The 17,268-nt window shown below is 45.7% G+C and overlaps 1 protein-coding gene across 8 annotated transcripts in view; it reads right to left on the bottom strand.

The window, feature by feature from the left end:
- LOC124043890 (oxysterol-binding protein-related protein 6-like) overlaps nt 1-17,268 on the bottom strand; it is an 81,091-nt gene that overhangs the window by 19,686 nt on the left and 44,137 nt on the right. For all 8 annotated transcript variants that reach the window (XM_046362991.1, XM_046362998.1, XM_046362997.1 and 5 more), the window contains exons 2-5: nt 11,495-11,798; nt 1,661-1,783; nt 1,431-1,484; nt 826-939 (exon numbers count right to left, since the gene is read on the bottom strand). In XM_046362991.1, coding sequence (XP_046218947.1) covers nt 826-939; nt 1,431-1,484; nt 1,661-1,783; nt 11,495-11,650 — 447 coding nt within the window. In that variant the 5' untranslated portion in view covers nt 11,651-11,798. The remainder of the gene's footprint in view (nt 1-825; nt 940-1,430; nt 1,485-1,660; nt 1,784-11,494; nt 11,799-17,268) is intronic.

The raw sequence follows: 17,268 nt of genomic DNA, 5'->3' as shown, positions 1-17,268 counted from the left end.
CGTCCGTCAGTCTGCCAGATGGGGAAGAGTGATTCATCACTCCAGAGAAGGCGTTTCCACTGCTCCAGGGTCCAATGGCGGTGAGCTATACACCACTCCAGCCGGCGCTTGGCATTGCGCATGGTGATCTTAGGCTGGTGTGCACTTACATAGTGCAGAAATTTGACACACCTTGGAAAGGTGGCATCCGATGACGGTGCCACATTGAAAATCACTGAGCTCTTCAATAAGGCCATTCTACTGTCAATGTTTGTCTATGGAGATTGCATGGCCGTGTGCTCGATTTTATACACTTGTCAGCAACGGGTGTGGCTGAAATAGCAGAATCCACTAATTTGAAGAAGGTGTCCATATCTTTTACATATATTGATCAAAAATATAAACGCAACATGTAAAGTGTTGGTATCATGTTTCATGAGCTGAAATAAAATATCCCAGAAATGTTCCATATGGACAAAAAGCTTACTTTTCTCAGATGTTGTGCATCCCTGTTAGTGAGCATTTTATGCTTCGTCAAGATAAAGTCATTTTGTGGGGAAAACTCTCTCTGATTGGCTGGGCCTGGTTCCCCAGTAGGTGGGCCTGGTTCCCCAGTAGGTGGGCCTGGTTCCCCAGTAGGTGGGCCTGGTTCCCCAGTAGGTGGCCCCTGCCCAGTCATGTGAAATCCATAGATTGAACTTATTTCAATCGACTGATTTCCTTATATGAACTGTAACACAGCAACATCTTTGAAATTGTTACATTTTTGCTCAGTGTAGAAATTGTCCTCTTCCTAACTTAGAAATGATGGATGATATAGGCTATCTCGGTCACAATGAAGCTTACTTTGAGGTGGTAGATATGCTCCTCTGTGTCCAAGTCAATGCGGCGGGCCCTCTTCTTGATGGACATGACTGACAGACCCACATCAATGCAGCCATGCAGTTTGGCTTTCTGAATCTTAGAAAAGAGAGTTTAACAGAAGTCAACGTATGCCATGTAAGCAGGTGTGATCACTCATTGTTGCTGTGTAAATAAATGGAATCTTAAGGTGAAGAAAAAAGAAAAGAGCATCACGATGGAAAGCTACAGACCTACTTGTCTCTAAAGTCTTATTCAAAAGTAATCATCATGTGATTCAGCACTATTACGCAACATCATGCATTGAGGCTAGTTTGCCAGTTCGGTTCAAAGAGATCAAGGCTGACAAGAACATGGCTGCTTCCAGGAAGCCCTGTGAAAGGAAGGGCCCTTTGTACACATCTGATTAGTGTGGACGCAGCAGTTTAGCCAGTAAATTGGAGATTTCCTGCAGCATGACTTGGGCAGCTGAAACACAATGGGCAGAGTGACCCTGGGGGTGTTTCTGCTGAGTCACCATGGTGCCACAGCCATGCCAAGCGAGGCTGCCCTCGGTCTCTGCCCCGTGACTACTAGTTAGGGTTACTCACATCAATGGGCGACTTGGAGTACTTCAGCATCCCATTGTCCAGGACAAAAAAACGCTTTGGAAAAACAACAACAACAAAACATTGAGTTGGTGACGAGCAGCAACTTGTCTCTAGAAATATATGTCCTTTTGAGAATTGTGTTTGGTGACTTTTCTGAAGGGTTTCGCAAACAAGGAAATCGATGAAAACAAGTAAACAGTTTTGTGTCCCACTCGGTCGTTAAGCCCTACCTTGTGCCAGCCTTTCAGTGGCCATTTCCGCTTCTTCAGCATGAAGCCCTCGTGTTTATCTGGCCTCTGGACGTTGCTCTGACCGATTCTCAGTCCCTCAATGATTTCCCAGCTGTCTGCCTCCTAGGGATGGAGAGAGAAACAGAGCCGTGTCGGAACTCATCTGTTCACTTCTCCAGGGTCAGGGAACACAGCAACAGTCAAGAAACGCCCCCGGCCTTGGCCGCATCGCATTCTACCTGTAAACAGTATAAATAATAGATACTACCAGCTATGACTGAAATACTACTAGTATACTACAGTATATTACATCGAACTGGGCATTTTGTCTAACTATTTACAGAAATACTGCCCGATTGAGTATCTTGTAGCCCTCTCAGCATTTCCACTCCATTAGCTTTCCCTTAGTCTGCTCTCCTGTTTCTGTTGGCTCTGCAAATCACAGGCCTCCTCTGGAGTGGAGGGAGGGATGGGGTCAGGTAAGGATACGTATGACAGGGCAGAAGTGTCCCACTATAAGACAGAGACCCGGGAGAATCCCCACTGGGCTGTGTGGGCCGGGCGATGGTCAGGTGAGGTTACAGCTGAATACGGAAACATTATTATCTGCCTAATAAGAGTCCCCTGCAGCGCTGACAGCCCAGTGTGTGTGTGTGTGTGTGTGTGTGTGTGTGTGTGTGTGTGTGTGTGTGTGTGTGTGTGTGTGTGTGTGTGTGTGTGTGTGTGTGTGTGTGTGTGTGTGTGTGTGTGTGTGTGTGTGTGTGTGTGTGTGTGTGTGTGTCTGCGTGTGAGCATGACAGGATGAGGCATCACTCACCACCCAGGGATTACTATAGGCCATGAAGTGTCATGTGGCTATAACCACACACACAACACCCAGGGCAAAACAAACTGTTGGCTGCTGCACTGTTGTGGACAAAAATACACCTCTCACCTTGCAACAACCTCCTCTCGCTCTCTGTGTCTGTTTCTATGTGTGTGTCCCTGTGTGTGTGTGTGTGTGTGTGTGTGTGTGTGTGTGTGTGTGTGTGTGTGTGTGTGTGTGTGTGTGTGTGTGTGTGTGTGTGTGTGTGTGTGTGTGTGTGTGTGTGTGTGTGTGTGTGTGTGTGTTTGTGTTTGTGTGTCTGTGTGCGTGTGCGTGTGCGTGTGCGTGTGCGTGTGCGTGTGTGTGTGTGTGTGTGTGTGTGTGTGTGTGTGTGTGTGTGTGTGAGAGAGTGAGAGATAACAACATTGGACGGCCTAATAAAAATGGCAAAGTAGACTTGACTTCAGTGTGTAACAACCAGCTTTTTAACCAGCCCAGTGCAGAAAGCCAGAGACTACAGCTGGTATTCTGTTCTGGTCTGCCCCAGTTCAGTCACCATAGCAGCCTGGGAGGAGAAGTAGGCCATTCCAAGCCCTCTATTTAAAAAGTTCAACTCACCTTCCAAAGAAATTAATTCAAAAAACGAGATGCTTCCAAAGAAGTTAATTCAGAAACGTTTGCATACTTGCCCCCATTACGCTTGAATACGAAGAGGAATGAATGTATCATAACCACTAAATCTGTATCCTCACAATGTTGGAGGATAGATGGATTGAGGTGGCTCCAATAATATACAACTTTGTTGTCCCAATACACAGTGATCAGGCTTCCAGCTCCCTGATTGTGCTTGATAGACAAAGAACAAGAGCAAAGCCTCAGTTCACTAAAACAACTTCCCTGTGTAGTTTATTATTGTTATTAAAATAATGGTCACGAGTCATTCTCTCACTTCTAAAGAAATACATCTACACTACATTAAATAAAAGCTTGCTCATACTGCAACAGAGGACAGCAGATTTATTTACTTCAACATCCTCTCAAGATTCGAACAACCCAAAGATCAAAGTATATACAGTACCAGTCAACGGTTTGGACACACCTACTCATTCAAGGGGTTTTCTTTATTTTGAATATTTTCTACATTGTAGAATAATAGCGAAGGCATCAAAACTATGAAATAACACATGGAATCATGAAGTAACCCAAATTGTAGCCATCCTTTGCCTTGATGACAGCTTTGCACACTCTTGGCATTCTCCCAACCAGCTTCACCTGGAATGCTTTTCCAACAGTCTTTTCCAACATATGCTGAGCACTTGCTGGCTGCTTTTCCCTCCATCTGCGGTCCAACTCATCCCAAACCATCTCAATTGGGTTGTCGGGCGATTGTGAAAGCCAGGTCATCTGATGCAGCACTACATCACTCTCCTTCCCACTAAGCCCAAACCAGATGGGATGTAGCATTGCTGCCGATTGCTGTGGTAGCCATGTTGGATAAGTGTGCCTTGAATTCTAAATAAATCACAGACAGTGTCAACAACAAAGCACCCCCACACCATCACACCTCCTCCTCCATGCTTCACGGTGGGAACCACACATTGCAGAGATCATCTGTTCACCTACTCTGTGTCTCACAAAGACACGGCGGTTGGAACCAAAACTCTCAAATTTGGACATCAGAACAAAGGGCAGATTTCCACTGCTCTAATGTCCATAGTTCGTATTTCTTGGCCCAAGCAAGTCTCTTCTTCTTACTGGTGTCCTTTAGTAGTGGTTTCTTTGCAGCAATTCGACCACAAAGGCCTGATTCACACAGTCTGCTTTGAACAGTTGATGTTGAGATGTGTCTGTTAGTTGAACTCCATGAAGCATTTATTTGAGCTGTAATTTCTGAGGCTGGTAACTCTAATGAACTTATCCTCTGCAGCAGAGGTAACTCTGGGTCTTCCTTTCCTGTGGCGGTCCTCATGAGAGACAGTTTCATCATAGTGCTTCATGGTTTTTGCAACTGCACTTTCAAAGTTCTTGAAATTTTCCAGATTGACTGACCTTCAAGTCTTAAAGTAATGATGGACTGTCGTTTCTCTTTGCTTATTTGAGCTGTTCTTGCCATAATATGGACTTGGTCTTTTATTATCAAATAGGGCTATCTTCTGTATACCATCCCTACCTTGTCACAACACAACTGATTGGCTCAAATGCATTAAGAAGGAAACAAATTCCACAAATGAACTTTAACCAGGCACACCTGTTAATCGAAATGCATTCCAGGTGACGACCTCATGAAGCTGGTCGAGAGAATGCAATGCTGTCATCAAGGCAAAGGGTGGCTACTTTGAAGAATATAAAATATATTTTGATTTGTTTAACACTTTTTTGGTTACTACATGATTCCATGTGTTATTTCATAGTTTTAATGCCTTCACTATTATTGAACAACGTAGAATATAGTAAAAAATTAAGAATAACCCTGGAATGAGTAGATGTGTCCAAACTTTTGACTGGGGACTGTGTATATTTATTTGTATGAAGTCGGCTATCTTATGAAGACCTAGGCCTAATAAAGCATTATTAAAAAGGACCCTGGCTTCCTAAAATGTTTCATTTCCGCTTTAACGTAGTCTAAATCGTTTTACTGCCTGGGATTGTTATTTTAATAGCCATTCATATCCACTGGATCCAACGCGTGACTGATTATTCCACGGCTTTAAAGCTTGCAATGCATTATGCATCCACCAGCATGGAAAGAGTATAAACCTATCAAATGTCCAGGCTATTGATATCTTTCAATGGTAACTAACTACCAGCTCATGGGACCAACCTCCATTGGTACACGGTGGTGTAGTAGGCTACATTCATCTCCAATACTGCAATGAATCAAACCTGTTACTACAGGTAAGGTCTTTAGGAGCAGGGAAAAGGACCAACTGTCCTTGGGGACAAATTAGGGTAAATCTGGACTATAACTATCTAGACCTACACGGCACGGCAGAAGCAGAATTCCTATGGCAGCTTCATCTGACACATCTGTTTTGCCAGGGACTCCCAGAGTAACAACAGCGCATTGAGGGCATACTACTGCTGCTTGAGCATTAGTCAACATCCCGCCTTGTTTGGTATGTTCGCTGTGTATTGAAGCACACCTAACAAACTCAAATCCGGCAATGCTGACACCACAACACTTGAGACCATGTTGATTTTGTGTCGCGAATCTCTCTTGCTTTCGCAAACTAAGCACGGCAACTCACCTGCAACCTAAACAACAACAAGTAGCAGGCTGAGATTTGCCAGAGGAACATCCACACCGTAGTGACTAATCCCCCATCACGATGGATGTTAATTCAAGTACCACATTAAGTACCCATTGGACCCTAGCGCTGATCAGAAGCAGACAACCTAAGTGCCAGGCATTGGTAATCACTGCCAGTGTGATTGTAACGAGACGAGAGTCATTTGCTGCAGTCTTGGGTTTTGCTTTGCCATAAATCTGAGTGTGAGAGGGGCTGGGCTGTTGCTGCGCTACTGATGAGATGTAACACCGTGTGAGGTCATATAAACACTGCCTGCGTTCCAAATGGCACCCTATTCCCTAAATAGTGCAATACTTTTGACCAGGGCCCATAGGGAATATAGAGAATTGTACACTGAGTGTACAAAACATTAAATCAAATCAAATTTATTTGTCACATACACATGGTTAGCAGATGTTAATGCGAGTGTAGCGAAATGCTTGTGCATTAGGAACACCTTCCGAATATTAAGTTGCACACTCTCAATTCGTCAGGCATGGACTACAAGGTGTCGAAAGTGTTCCACAGGGATGCTGGTCCATGCTGACTCCCATGCTTCGCACAGCTGTGTCAAGTTGGCTGGATGTCCTTTGGGTGGTGGACCATTCTTGACACACACGGGAAACTGTTGAGCGTGAAAAACCCAGCAGCATTGCAGTTCTTTACACAAACCTTGCGTGCCTAGCGCCTACTACCAGACCTCGTTTAAAGGCACTTTTATCTTTCGTCTTGCCCATTCAGCCTCTGAATGGCACACATACACAATCCATGTCTCAATTGTCTCGAGGCTTAACAATCCCTCTAACCAGTCTCCACCCCATCATCTACACTGATTGAAGTGGATTTAACAAGTGGCATCAATAAGGTGTTAGGTTCCAAATATCAGAGTAAGAACTCCACGGACAATATGAAAGCTTAAACCAAGTTTATTCATCCCAGGGGTCGAATAGCTGAACAGACAAAGACATATTTACACAAGCACTGATATTTAACCCTTTCTCCTAGGAAGAGTCTCCTCCTACACATCTGAACAGCCAATACATCTCTGTTGCTAGACAGAACTTTAGTGATACCTGTTCTTCATCTGACCTGACCTCTGACCCAAAGTGCTCACTCCTCCCCAACTCACGGCTGTCATGGTATTTGGTACCAGGCTGTGTCCCTTCTCATCCCAGAGGATCCCTCCCATAGGATCCCTGGTGGCAAACACTAACATATCCTGACATAATGTAAACATTACACATTATCCTCTCTCCCTCAGTGACATGAATAAGTATATTTCATATTATCAAAACCCAACAAAGGGATCATAGCTTTCACCTGGATTCACCTGGTCAGGCTGTCATGGAAAGAGCATGTGTCCCTAATGTTTTGTACAATTCAAGCGTGTAGGGAATAGGGTGCCATTTGGGCCTTTTCCACTGCCTCACTGTAGTAAACATGATTGACTCAGAGCTGCAGGAAGGGCGAGGGGAAGAAAGCTCTGAGTTAAACCTTTAGGTGCCAGAAGGCAGAAGCCTGACCTATAGTGGAGCAGGTGGGAATACGTAGTGTGTCTGCTGTACTCTCCACTTCACACATTGACAAGGGCAACAGATGGCAGGTTTACCCCCCCCCCTTCCCCCAACACAGATTGCACATGGATTGTCCCTTAAGAGGAGGATCTATGGGCCAACCCTTGCAAAGAACGTATAGTGCAGGGGTCTCCAACCCTGTTCCTGGAGAGCTACCCTCCTCTAGGTTTTCATCCCAACCCTGTTTCTGGAGAGCTACCCTCCTGTAAGTTTTCATCCCAACCCTGTTTCTGGAGAGCTACCCTCCTGTAGGTTTTCACTCCAACCCTGTTTCTGGAGAGCTACCCTCCTGTAGATTTTCATTCCAACCACGTTTCTGGAGAGCTACCCTCCTGTAGGTTTTCATTCCAACCCTGTTTCTGGAGAGCTACCCTCCTGTAGGTTTTCACTCCAACCCTGTTCCTGGAGAGCTACCCTCCTGTAGGTTTTCATTCCAACCCTGTTTCTGGAGAGCTACCCTCCTGTAGGTTTTCACTCCAACCCTGTTCCTGGAGAGCTACCCTCCTGTAGGTTTTCACTCCAACCCTGTTCCTGGAGAGCTACCCTTTTCACTCCAACCCTGTTCCTGGAGAGCTACTGTCCTGTAGGTTTTCACTCCAACTAACCTGGTTCAGCTTATCAAACAGCTAATTATTAGAATCAGGTGCTAGATTAGCGTCCCTACAGGACGCTATCTCTCCAGGAACAGGGTTGGAGTGAAAACCTACAGGACGGTATCTCTCCAGGAACAGGGTTGGAGTGAAAACCTACAGGAGGGTAGCTCTCCAGGAACAGGGTTGGAGTGAAAACCTACAGGACAGTAGCTCTCCAGGAACAGGGTTGGAGTGAAAACCTACAGGACGGTAGCTCTCCAGGAACAGGGTTGGAGTGAAAACATACAGGAGGGTAGCTCTCCAGGAACAGGGTTGGAGTGAAAACCTACAGGACGGTATCTCTCCAGGAACAGGGTTGAAGTGAAAACCTACAGGAGGGTAGCTCTCCAGGAACAGGGTTGGAGTGAAAACCTACAGGACAGTAGCTCTCCAGGAACAGGGTTGGAGTGAAAACCTACAGGAGGGTAGCTCTCCAGGAACAGGGTTGGAGTGAAAACCTACAGGACGGTAGCTCTCCAGGAATAGGGTTGGAGTGAAAACCTACAGGAGGGTAGCTCTCCAGGAACAGGGTTGGAGTGAAAACCTACAGGAGGGTAGCTCTCCAGGAACAGGGTTGGAGTGAAAACCTACAGGAGGGTAGCTCTCCAGGAACAGGGTTGGAGTGAAAACCTACAGGAGGGTAGCTATCCAGGAACAGGGTTGGAGTGAAAACCTACAGGACGGTAATCTCTCCAGAAACAGGGTTGGAGTGAAAACCTACAGTACGGTATCTCTCCAGGAACAGGGTTGGAGTGAAAACCTACAGTACGGTATCTCTCCAGGAACAGGGTTGTAGAGCCCTGGTAAGGTGTGTGTCATCTCTCTGGCAATGTAAAGTCATTATATTGGGCAAGTCCTCCCCTGAGATATTGCGCTTTTGACCTCAATGGGATAACCCAGTTAAACAAACCATTTTTTTAAAGGGACTTAATGTCTGGACACCCAAAACAAGGGCTTCATTGGATATACTTTTGCCACGGTGACAATGGCAGAGATGTATTATATTGTCAGCGCTTCGTCATCCTTTCATCTTCCATCAATGTGTTCTGATCATTACCATGAACACGGCTGTCATGTTTTGTCTTATATTGTCTTGTCATTTTGCTTTTCCCTCTGTTCGTTTTCCCCCTGCTGGTCTTTTTAGGTTCGTTCCCCTTTTTCTCTCTCCCTTCCTCTCTCTCTTCTCTCTATCGTTCCGTTCCTGCTCCCAGCTGTTCCTATTCCCCTAATCAATCATTTAGTCTTCCCACACCTGTTCCCTATCTTTTTCCCTGATTAGAGTCCCTATTTCTCCCCTTGTTTTCCGTTTCTGCCCTGTCGGATCCTTGTCTATTGTTCACCGTGCTGTGTCTGTGTATCGCCCTGTCGTGTCGTGTTTCCCTCAGATGCTGCGTGGTGAGCAGGTGTCTGAGTCTGCTACGTTCAAGTGCCTTCCCGAGGCAACCTGCAGTTCATGATCGAGTCTCCAGTCTGTTCTCGTCATTACGAGTGGAATTGTGCTTTATGATTGTATATTTACTTTACTGGATTAAAGACTCTGTTTTCGCCAAGTCGCTTTTGGGTCCTCATTCACCTGCATAACAACGGCCTCTATCTGCTGCTGCTGCTGCTGCTCATAATCACGTCATTGATTTCTCCACAGCCAGAAATCCACTAGTCATCTGCTATCACAAGACTTTCCCTGCTCCCCCACAGAAGCATAAAGGGAAGCAAACGTTTCAGACTCATCATGTTCCTTATCTCCATGCCTCAGAACCATCTTATCACACCAAGAGATGGCAGACGGTTGTTATAGCATAGAGAAAAAGGTTCGGGTGATTATCTAGACACACAGAGGGATGACTGTGTAGGATGTGTCGGTACTATACACTGCAGGTGGTGTCTCTAATTGCACTTGTGAGAGTCTCCAGTCCAGAGTGCCTAACGGTAGTCAGCAGCACAAGAGAAAGTGACATGCACTGATCCCCTAGGGACTGGATCTCATTAAGGCTTCCCCCACAAATAGCCACTGCACTCACTTTCCCCTCGCACACTGAAACACACTGCAGCCAGCCAAGCCTACCAAGGTCTTTTCCCTGGGTCTGTGGTCTGCACCACTTCTCCAGGAGTCTCTAGGGAGGATGTGACCCTTATACAGCAGTAACCACGCATACAGACACTGATACACACATACTCTTTCTACACCCCCTAACCACATAAACAACGAGGCAACAGAGTAATAAAAGATTACTCCTGGTGCTCGAGTTAATGCATCGCTACGGTGATGGCGATACTGAGCTGGGTTGAACCTGGTCGCGCCTTTCAACTCGGGAGCCAATGAGGACACAGGAGCAGCCTGTATTAACAAATCCCACCACATGGCCCCACCTCCAGCCTCAACACAACAATAGCTGTGTACTATAGTAGACAATCCTCTGGTGCTTCCCTGGATCTACAGCATCTACCCAGTAAATTTCTACAGTAATGAAATACAACAGCAGTCACTATCGGCCAATAACCTTTCTAGGCATCGCAGTCTCACAAAGAACGAGTAAGGTGAATCAATTGGACAAGTGCCTAATTTCTTGCATGCCTCTTACCTCCCTTGCTCGCTACTTTAATTAAACTCATTAAATTAGCGGAGTAGGAATGGGACATCAATATGCTGTTTAGATTAGAGTGAACTCAGGGAACAGGCTAGAAGACCGCAGAGCTCACAAGGTCTCTTTGTACACCATGTACAGCACGACAGGGAACAGAGTAGGAGGCACAGGATGGGTTAAATCTCTCATTCAGCAGCAAGCCTGACTGCTACTGTACAGGCCGCAATTCCTCCACCAACTCCCCAAAGCACTCATCTTCAGAGAGCAATCTCCCATGGTTACGGGAAAGCAGAAGTGGCTCCCACACAGCACAGAATACCAGAGCGTGCCACATGTTCACTGGTCCAATCGAGCCTTGGCCTTCTAACTCTATCTCATGAATAATTTACGACCCCCCCCCCCTCCCAATCGGAAAAGCCGTGATGTCAGAGATTCCAGATAAGTGTCCTGTTTCTCCATGGCTACGGTGATATGGCAGTTCAGTTCACAGCCCGAGACAGTAGAAAGGCTTCCTCTTCACACGCTTACAAAAGGGGCTAACATTTAAGCCCCTGTAAGCTGACCCTTAAAATAAAGAATGTTTCTAATTCACTGTTTACAATACCTCCCACTTAGGACATGGTGAACAGTGGACACAGATAAGCCACAATGCCAGGTATTGGCACCAGTACTCTACAACATACTACAGTGCACAACATAAAACGCCTAGAATGATAATAGCTAGTTACATACAGTGCATAGTCATCACCTCCTCATAATAACACAGCTCACAGGGATCACCCTTACAGACTGCGCTCAGGGAGCTGTTACTTCCAGTCAGTCCCACTCTGTCTGTCTGCTGCTCCAGAGACAGTCTCAGGGGAGCCCGATTGAGTGAATCACACCACTACACTGTTCCCAGAGCAGCGGACTGTGTCTCGCTCTGTCTGTCTGGAGGCGGGCGCCACTTACCTGGCGGGTGTCGCGCTGGTACGAGGAGGAGGACGAGGCGCTTTTGTGTGTGGGCGTGGACGCCTTGTGGTGGTGGACGGGCGTGGAGCACCTCTCCTCGGCGCTCATGGTGCGGTGGCTGCTCTGGCTGGGGTTCCTGTGGTGGTGGTAGGACATGGCTTCCCTCCCTGTAAGCACCCCTCTCTGTGGCTTTCTGACTGGACTCGGCTGTTCCTCCCTCAGCAGCGGCTCCAGGCCATGTGGGTAAACAGCATTATCTGATGCAGCTCTGCAGCACGCTTTCCCCGGCTCACGCTCCTCTTATCTGCGGCACAGACAGAGACAGACATGACACACATACGTTAGGCTACGTTATGTTAACCCCTCCACCGCCGCCTCCCATCACTGTTTCCGGTTGTGCATCCATCCAGCCCAGAGCCTAAACGACACTACACCCCCTAGCAATTTGAGTTATAGCCAATTGAGCTTCAGCTCCCCACCATTTAAGTGACAGCTAGCAAGATGCACACACAGCAGAGAGAGAGAGAGAGAGAGCATGTTACAGAGGGTCAAAGATCATGCCCCCAAGACATGCTAACCTCTCACCATTACCAATAACAGGAGAGGTTATAGCATGTCTCGGGGGTATGATCTTTGACCCTCTAACTTTCTCACGTCATCTTTGACGATTCATTACGGATTATCCTTAATCATGGTAGCATCTAGAGCTGGGTGAAATGCTGAGTGATTCAGCTTATTTATTATTATAGTTAAGGGATCTACACTGACATGTTTTACAAGGAGTACATACACTACCGGTCAAAAGGTTTAGAACACCTACTACTCATTCAAGGATTTTTCTTTATTTTGACTATTTTCTACATTGTAGAATAATAGCGAAGACATCAACATTATGAAATAACACATGGAATTAGGTAGTAACCAAAAAAGTGTTAAACAAAAATATATTTGAGATTTGAGATTCTTCAAATAGCCACCCTTTGCCTTGATGACAGCTTTGCACTCTCTTGGCATTCTCTCAACCAGCTTCATGAGGTAGACACCTGGAATGCATTTCAATTAACAGGTGTGCCTTCTTAAAAGTTAATTTTGTGGAATTTATTTCCTTCTTAATGTGTTTGAGCCAATCAGTTGTGTTGTGACAAGGTAGTTTATATACTTTATGCCATGAAGGTCAGTCAATACTAGGGTTGCACATTTTGGGGTATATTCAAAGGTGGAAACTTTCTGTTGGAATTAACGGGAATATATGGGAATTAAACGGGAATATATGAGAATGAATGGAAATATATGCAAATTAATATTAATACCCTTTAAATGTAAATGTTTTGCATTGGATATATTTACCATATCATATGGAGACAGAAACATAAACCTTTTACCTTATCATAAGTAGACAAAATTGCAAATTATTAAATCCATCCAATATAAATTTTAAAAACAATACAAAGAAATACGTTTTCCACATACATTGTTGCTGTGAAATGATAGTCTAGAAACTAAAGCTTTGGTTGTCTTCCTTTCAGGCTTCCATGTCTTCTCCCTGGACCTCCTCAATGTCCACCTCTTAAGCATCAGACTCTGAGGCCTCATCTTTACTGTCACTTTCCAACCTTGTTGTTGATGGCTCGTTGTCAGGCTCAAAAAGCTTAAAATTTGCCTGGACGGCCACCAATTTCTCAACCCTTGTGTTGGTCACCCTGTTGTGTGCTTGGTTTGTGTGTTCCCAAACAAGGGCCAGTTGCACACTGAGGCAGATGATGGAGGCAACAGGGGAAAGAGCCTCAGACCCACAAAGTCCCTTCCACCAGGTGGCTGATGAGATATGTTGGCACGACTGCCATATTGCATCTCCATACCAAAGCCCTTGCTTGGAGGTGTACTCCGTCAGACTGCCAAGAACCTTGACCTCATCCAGGCCAAGGTGGTGAAACACGGTAGTGATGACACCATAGGCCTAGTTGATCTCTACACCAGACAGGATGCTCTTGCCAGCATACTTGGGGTCAAACATGTACGCTGTGGCTTGTATGGGCTTCAGGCAGAAGTCTTCATGCTTTTTGATGTATTTCAGAACTGCAGTTTCCTCTGCTTGGAGCAACAGTGAAGTGGGCAGGACAGTATGCATTTCTTCTCTTACATCTGCAAGCAGAGTCTGAACATCAGACAGGATGGCATTGTCTCCATCAATCCGTGCAATGACTACTGCTATAGGTTTCAGAAGTTTCAGGCTGCTTACCACTCTCTTCCAAAATGCATCATCCAGGAGGATCCTCTTGATGGGGCTGTCCATATCGGCAGACTGTGATATGCCAATTTTCTTGGAGACTCCCCACCCAACGGGTGTTGCTGGGCAGCTTCAATGTGGTGCTCTTACTCTTCTCACTTTGCTTGGTGAGGTAGATTGCTGCGATAACTTGATGACCCTTCACATACCTAACCATTTCCTTGGCTCTCTTGTAGAGTGTATCCATTGTTTCAGTGAAATTATGTTCTTGAGGAGCAGATTCAATGCATGAGCAGCACAGCCAATGGGTGTGATGTGAGGGTAGGACTACTCCACTTCAGACCAAACAGCCTTAATGTTCGCAGCATTGTCTGTCACCAGTGCAAATACCTACTGTGGTCCAAGGTCATTGATGACTACCTTCAGCTCATCTGCAATGTAGAGACCGGTGTGTCTGTTGTCCTTTGTTCTCTTGTAGAATACTGATTGAGAGGTGGAGATGGTGTAGTTAATGAATCCTTGCCCACGAACATTCAACCACCCATCAGAGATGATTGCAATACAGTCTGCTTTCTCTATGATTTGCTTGACTTTCACTTGAACTCTTAACTCTGCAGCCAGCAAATGATTAGATAAAGTATGTCTGGTTGGAGGGATGTATGCTGGGCGAAGAACATTCAGAAATCTCTTCCAATACACATTGCCTGTGAGCATCAGAGGTGAACCAGTAGCATACACAGCTCGAGAAACACAATCCTCAGCATTTCTCTGACTACGCTCCTCCATTGAGTCAAAAAAAACTTCTAATTCCAGAAGGAACATGAGCTGTTGCTATCGATAAGGTGTATGATTCATAATTTTCACCTCAAATAGAAGTAGAGGGACTTTTGTCAGGTTTCTTGTTGTGAGTGCTGGGGGAACTTTATGCACTTGGCCAGATGATTCTGCATCTTTGTTGCATTCTTCACAAATTACACTGCTCAAAAAATAAAGGGAATACTTAAACAACACAATGTAACTTCAAGTCAATCACACTTCTGTGAAATCAAACTGTCCACTTAGGAAGCAACACTGATTGACAATAAATGTCACATGCTGTTGTGCAAATGGAATAGACAACAGGTGGAAATTATAGGCAATTAGCAAGACACCCCCAATAAAGGAGTGGTTCTGCAGGTGGTGACCACAGACCACTTCTCAGTTCCTATGCTTCCTGGCTGATGATTTGGTCACTTTTGAATGCTGGCGGTGCTTTCACTCTAGTGGTAGCATGAGACGGAGTTTACAACCCACACAAGTGGTTCAGGTAGTGCAGCTCATCCAGGATGGCACATCATTGCAAGCTGTGGCAAGAAGGTTTGCTGTGTTTGTCAGCGTAGTGTCCAGAGCACGGAGGCGCTACCAGGAGACAGGCCAGTACATCAGGAGACGTGGATGAGGCCGTAGGAGGGCAACAACCCAGCAGCAGGTCCGCTACCTCCGCCTTTGTGCAAGGAGGAGCAGGAGGAGCACTGCCAGAGCCCTGTAAAATGACCTCCAGCAGGCCACAAATGTGCATGTGTCTGCTCAAATGGTCAGAAACCGACTCCATGAGGGTGGTATGAGGGCCCGACATCCACAGGTGGGGGTCGTGCTTACAGCCCAACACCGTGCAGGACGTTTGGCAAATTCGCCACTGGCGCCCTGTGCTCTTCACAGATGAAAGCAGGTTCACACTGAGCACAGGTGACAGACGTGACAGTCTGGAGACGCCGTGGAGAATGTTCTGCTGACTGCAATATCCTCCAGCATGACCGGTTTGGCGGTGGGTCAGTCATGGTGTGGGGTGGCATTTCTTTGGGGGGCCGCACAGCCCTCCATGTGCTCGCCAGAGGTAGCCTGACTGCCATTAGGTACCGAGATGAGATCCTCAGACCCCTTGTGAGACCATATGCTGGTGCGGTTGGCCCTGGGTTCCTCCTAATGCAAGACCTCATGTGGCTGGAGTGTGTCAGCAGTTCCTGCACGAGGAAGGCATTGATGCTATGGACTGGCCCACCCGTTCCCCAGACCTGAATCCAATTGAGCACATCTGGGTCATCATGTCTCGCTCCATCCACCAACGCCACGTTGCACCACAGACTGTCCAGGAGTTGGCGGATGCTTTAGTCCAGGTCTGGGAGGAGATCCCTCAGGAGACCATGGGAGGTCATACAGGCACGTGGAGGCCACACACACTAGTGATTTGTAACACTACTGGAGGACACCAATAAGAAGAAGAGATGTGCTTGGGACAAGAAACACGAGCAATGGACATTAGATCGGTGGAAATTTGGAGTCCCAATTGGAGATTTTTGGTTCCAACCATCGTGTCTTTGTGAGACGTGGTGTGGGTGAACAGATGATCTCTACATGTGTATTTTCCACCGTAAATCATGGAGGAGAAGGTGTTATGGTGTGAGGGTGCTTTGCTGGTGACACTGTCTGACACTGTCTGTGATTTATTCTGTGATTTATTTTGAATTCAAGGCACACTTATCCAGCATGGCTACCACAGCATTCTGCAGTGATGCGCCATCCCATCTGGTTTGGGCTTAGCGGGACTATCATTTGTTTTTCAACAGTACAATGACAAACATTTCTAAAAACCTGTTTTTACTTTGTCATTATGGGGTATTGTGTGCATATTTTTATTTATTTAATACATTTTATAATAAGGCTGTAACGTAACAAAATGTGGAAAAAGTTAAGGGGTCTGAATACTTTCCGAAGGCACTTTGTATATATTCCGGAGTCTGACATTGCTCGTTCTGATATTTATGAATTTCTTTTTGACTTTTTGGATCGTGTGTGTATTGTTTTGTATTGCTAGGTAATACCGCACTGTTGGAGCTAGAAACACAAGTATTTCTCTGCACCTGCGATAACTGCAAATCTGTGTAAGCAACCAATAAACTTTCATTTGATTTATTGTTGAACGCAATGTTCCATTTTATAATGGCTGCTGTGGCTACTGCTAGCTAGCATGAGGAAGAAAACAGCAGTTTCCTCAAAAACAAGCAGTCATTTAAGCTTCTGGGATAATTGGACAATTCAGAGTACAACACATTCCTTATCCCTGGATTGAGGTCAAATGTTCAAGACGTAGTCTTAATTTACACAGGAAGTCTGTTCGACCGTAGTTCAGCTGTAAGCAAGCGGGTCAGATCTGGCTACAAATGGAGTATAATCTATAAAATTGGACATTACAAGTCGGAGTTGTGTATCACATTTAACAAACCAAACATTTAAATACAGCTATAGAAGGTAAAGTAAAAACCCAAACCGGTCTGTGCATCAATACCGGTATATAGTCAAACATGGCATACCGTCCAGCAATATTCCCTCAAAAATGTTGAGACACATTTTCACAATTTGAACATTGTGAAAATTCTGTGCAAATTCCTGCATGCGTTTACAACACTGAAGCTGTACCCGCTTTAAGTTCCAGTTTTAACAGCGGCCAAGTAGGCTACTCTGGTTATTTGATCATAACATAGGACTAACGGGACATGGTGTGATGAAGGAA

This window comes from Oncorhynchus gorbuscha, linkage group LG09, assembly GCF_021184085.1.
Source record: "Oncorhynchus gorbuscha isolate QuinsamMale2020 ecotype Even-year linkage group LG09, OgorEven_v1.0, whole genome shotgun sequence".
Taxonomy (NCBI): domain Eukaryota; kingdom Metazoa; phylum Chordata; class Actinopteri; order Salmoniformes; family Salmonidae; genus Oncorhynchus; species Oncorhynchus gorbuscha.
Note: the sequence above shows the minus strand (reverse complement) of the source record. Positions and strands in the feature narration are given on the sequence as shown.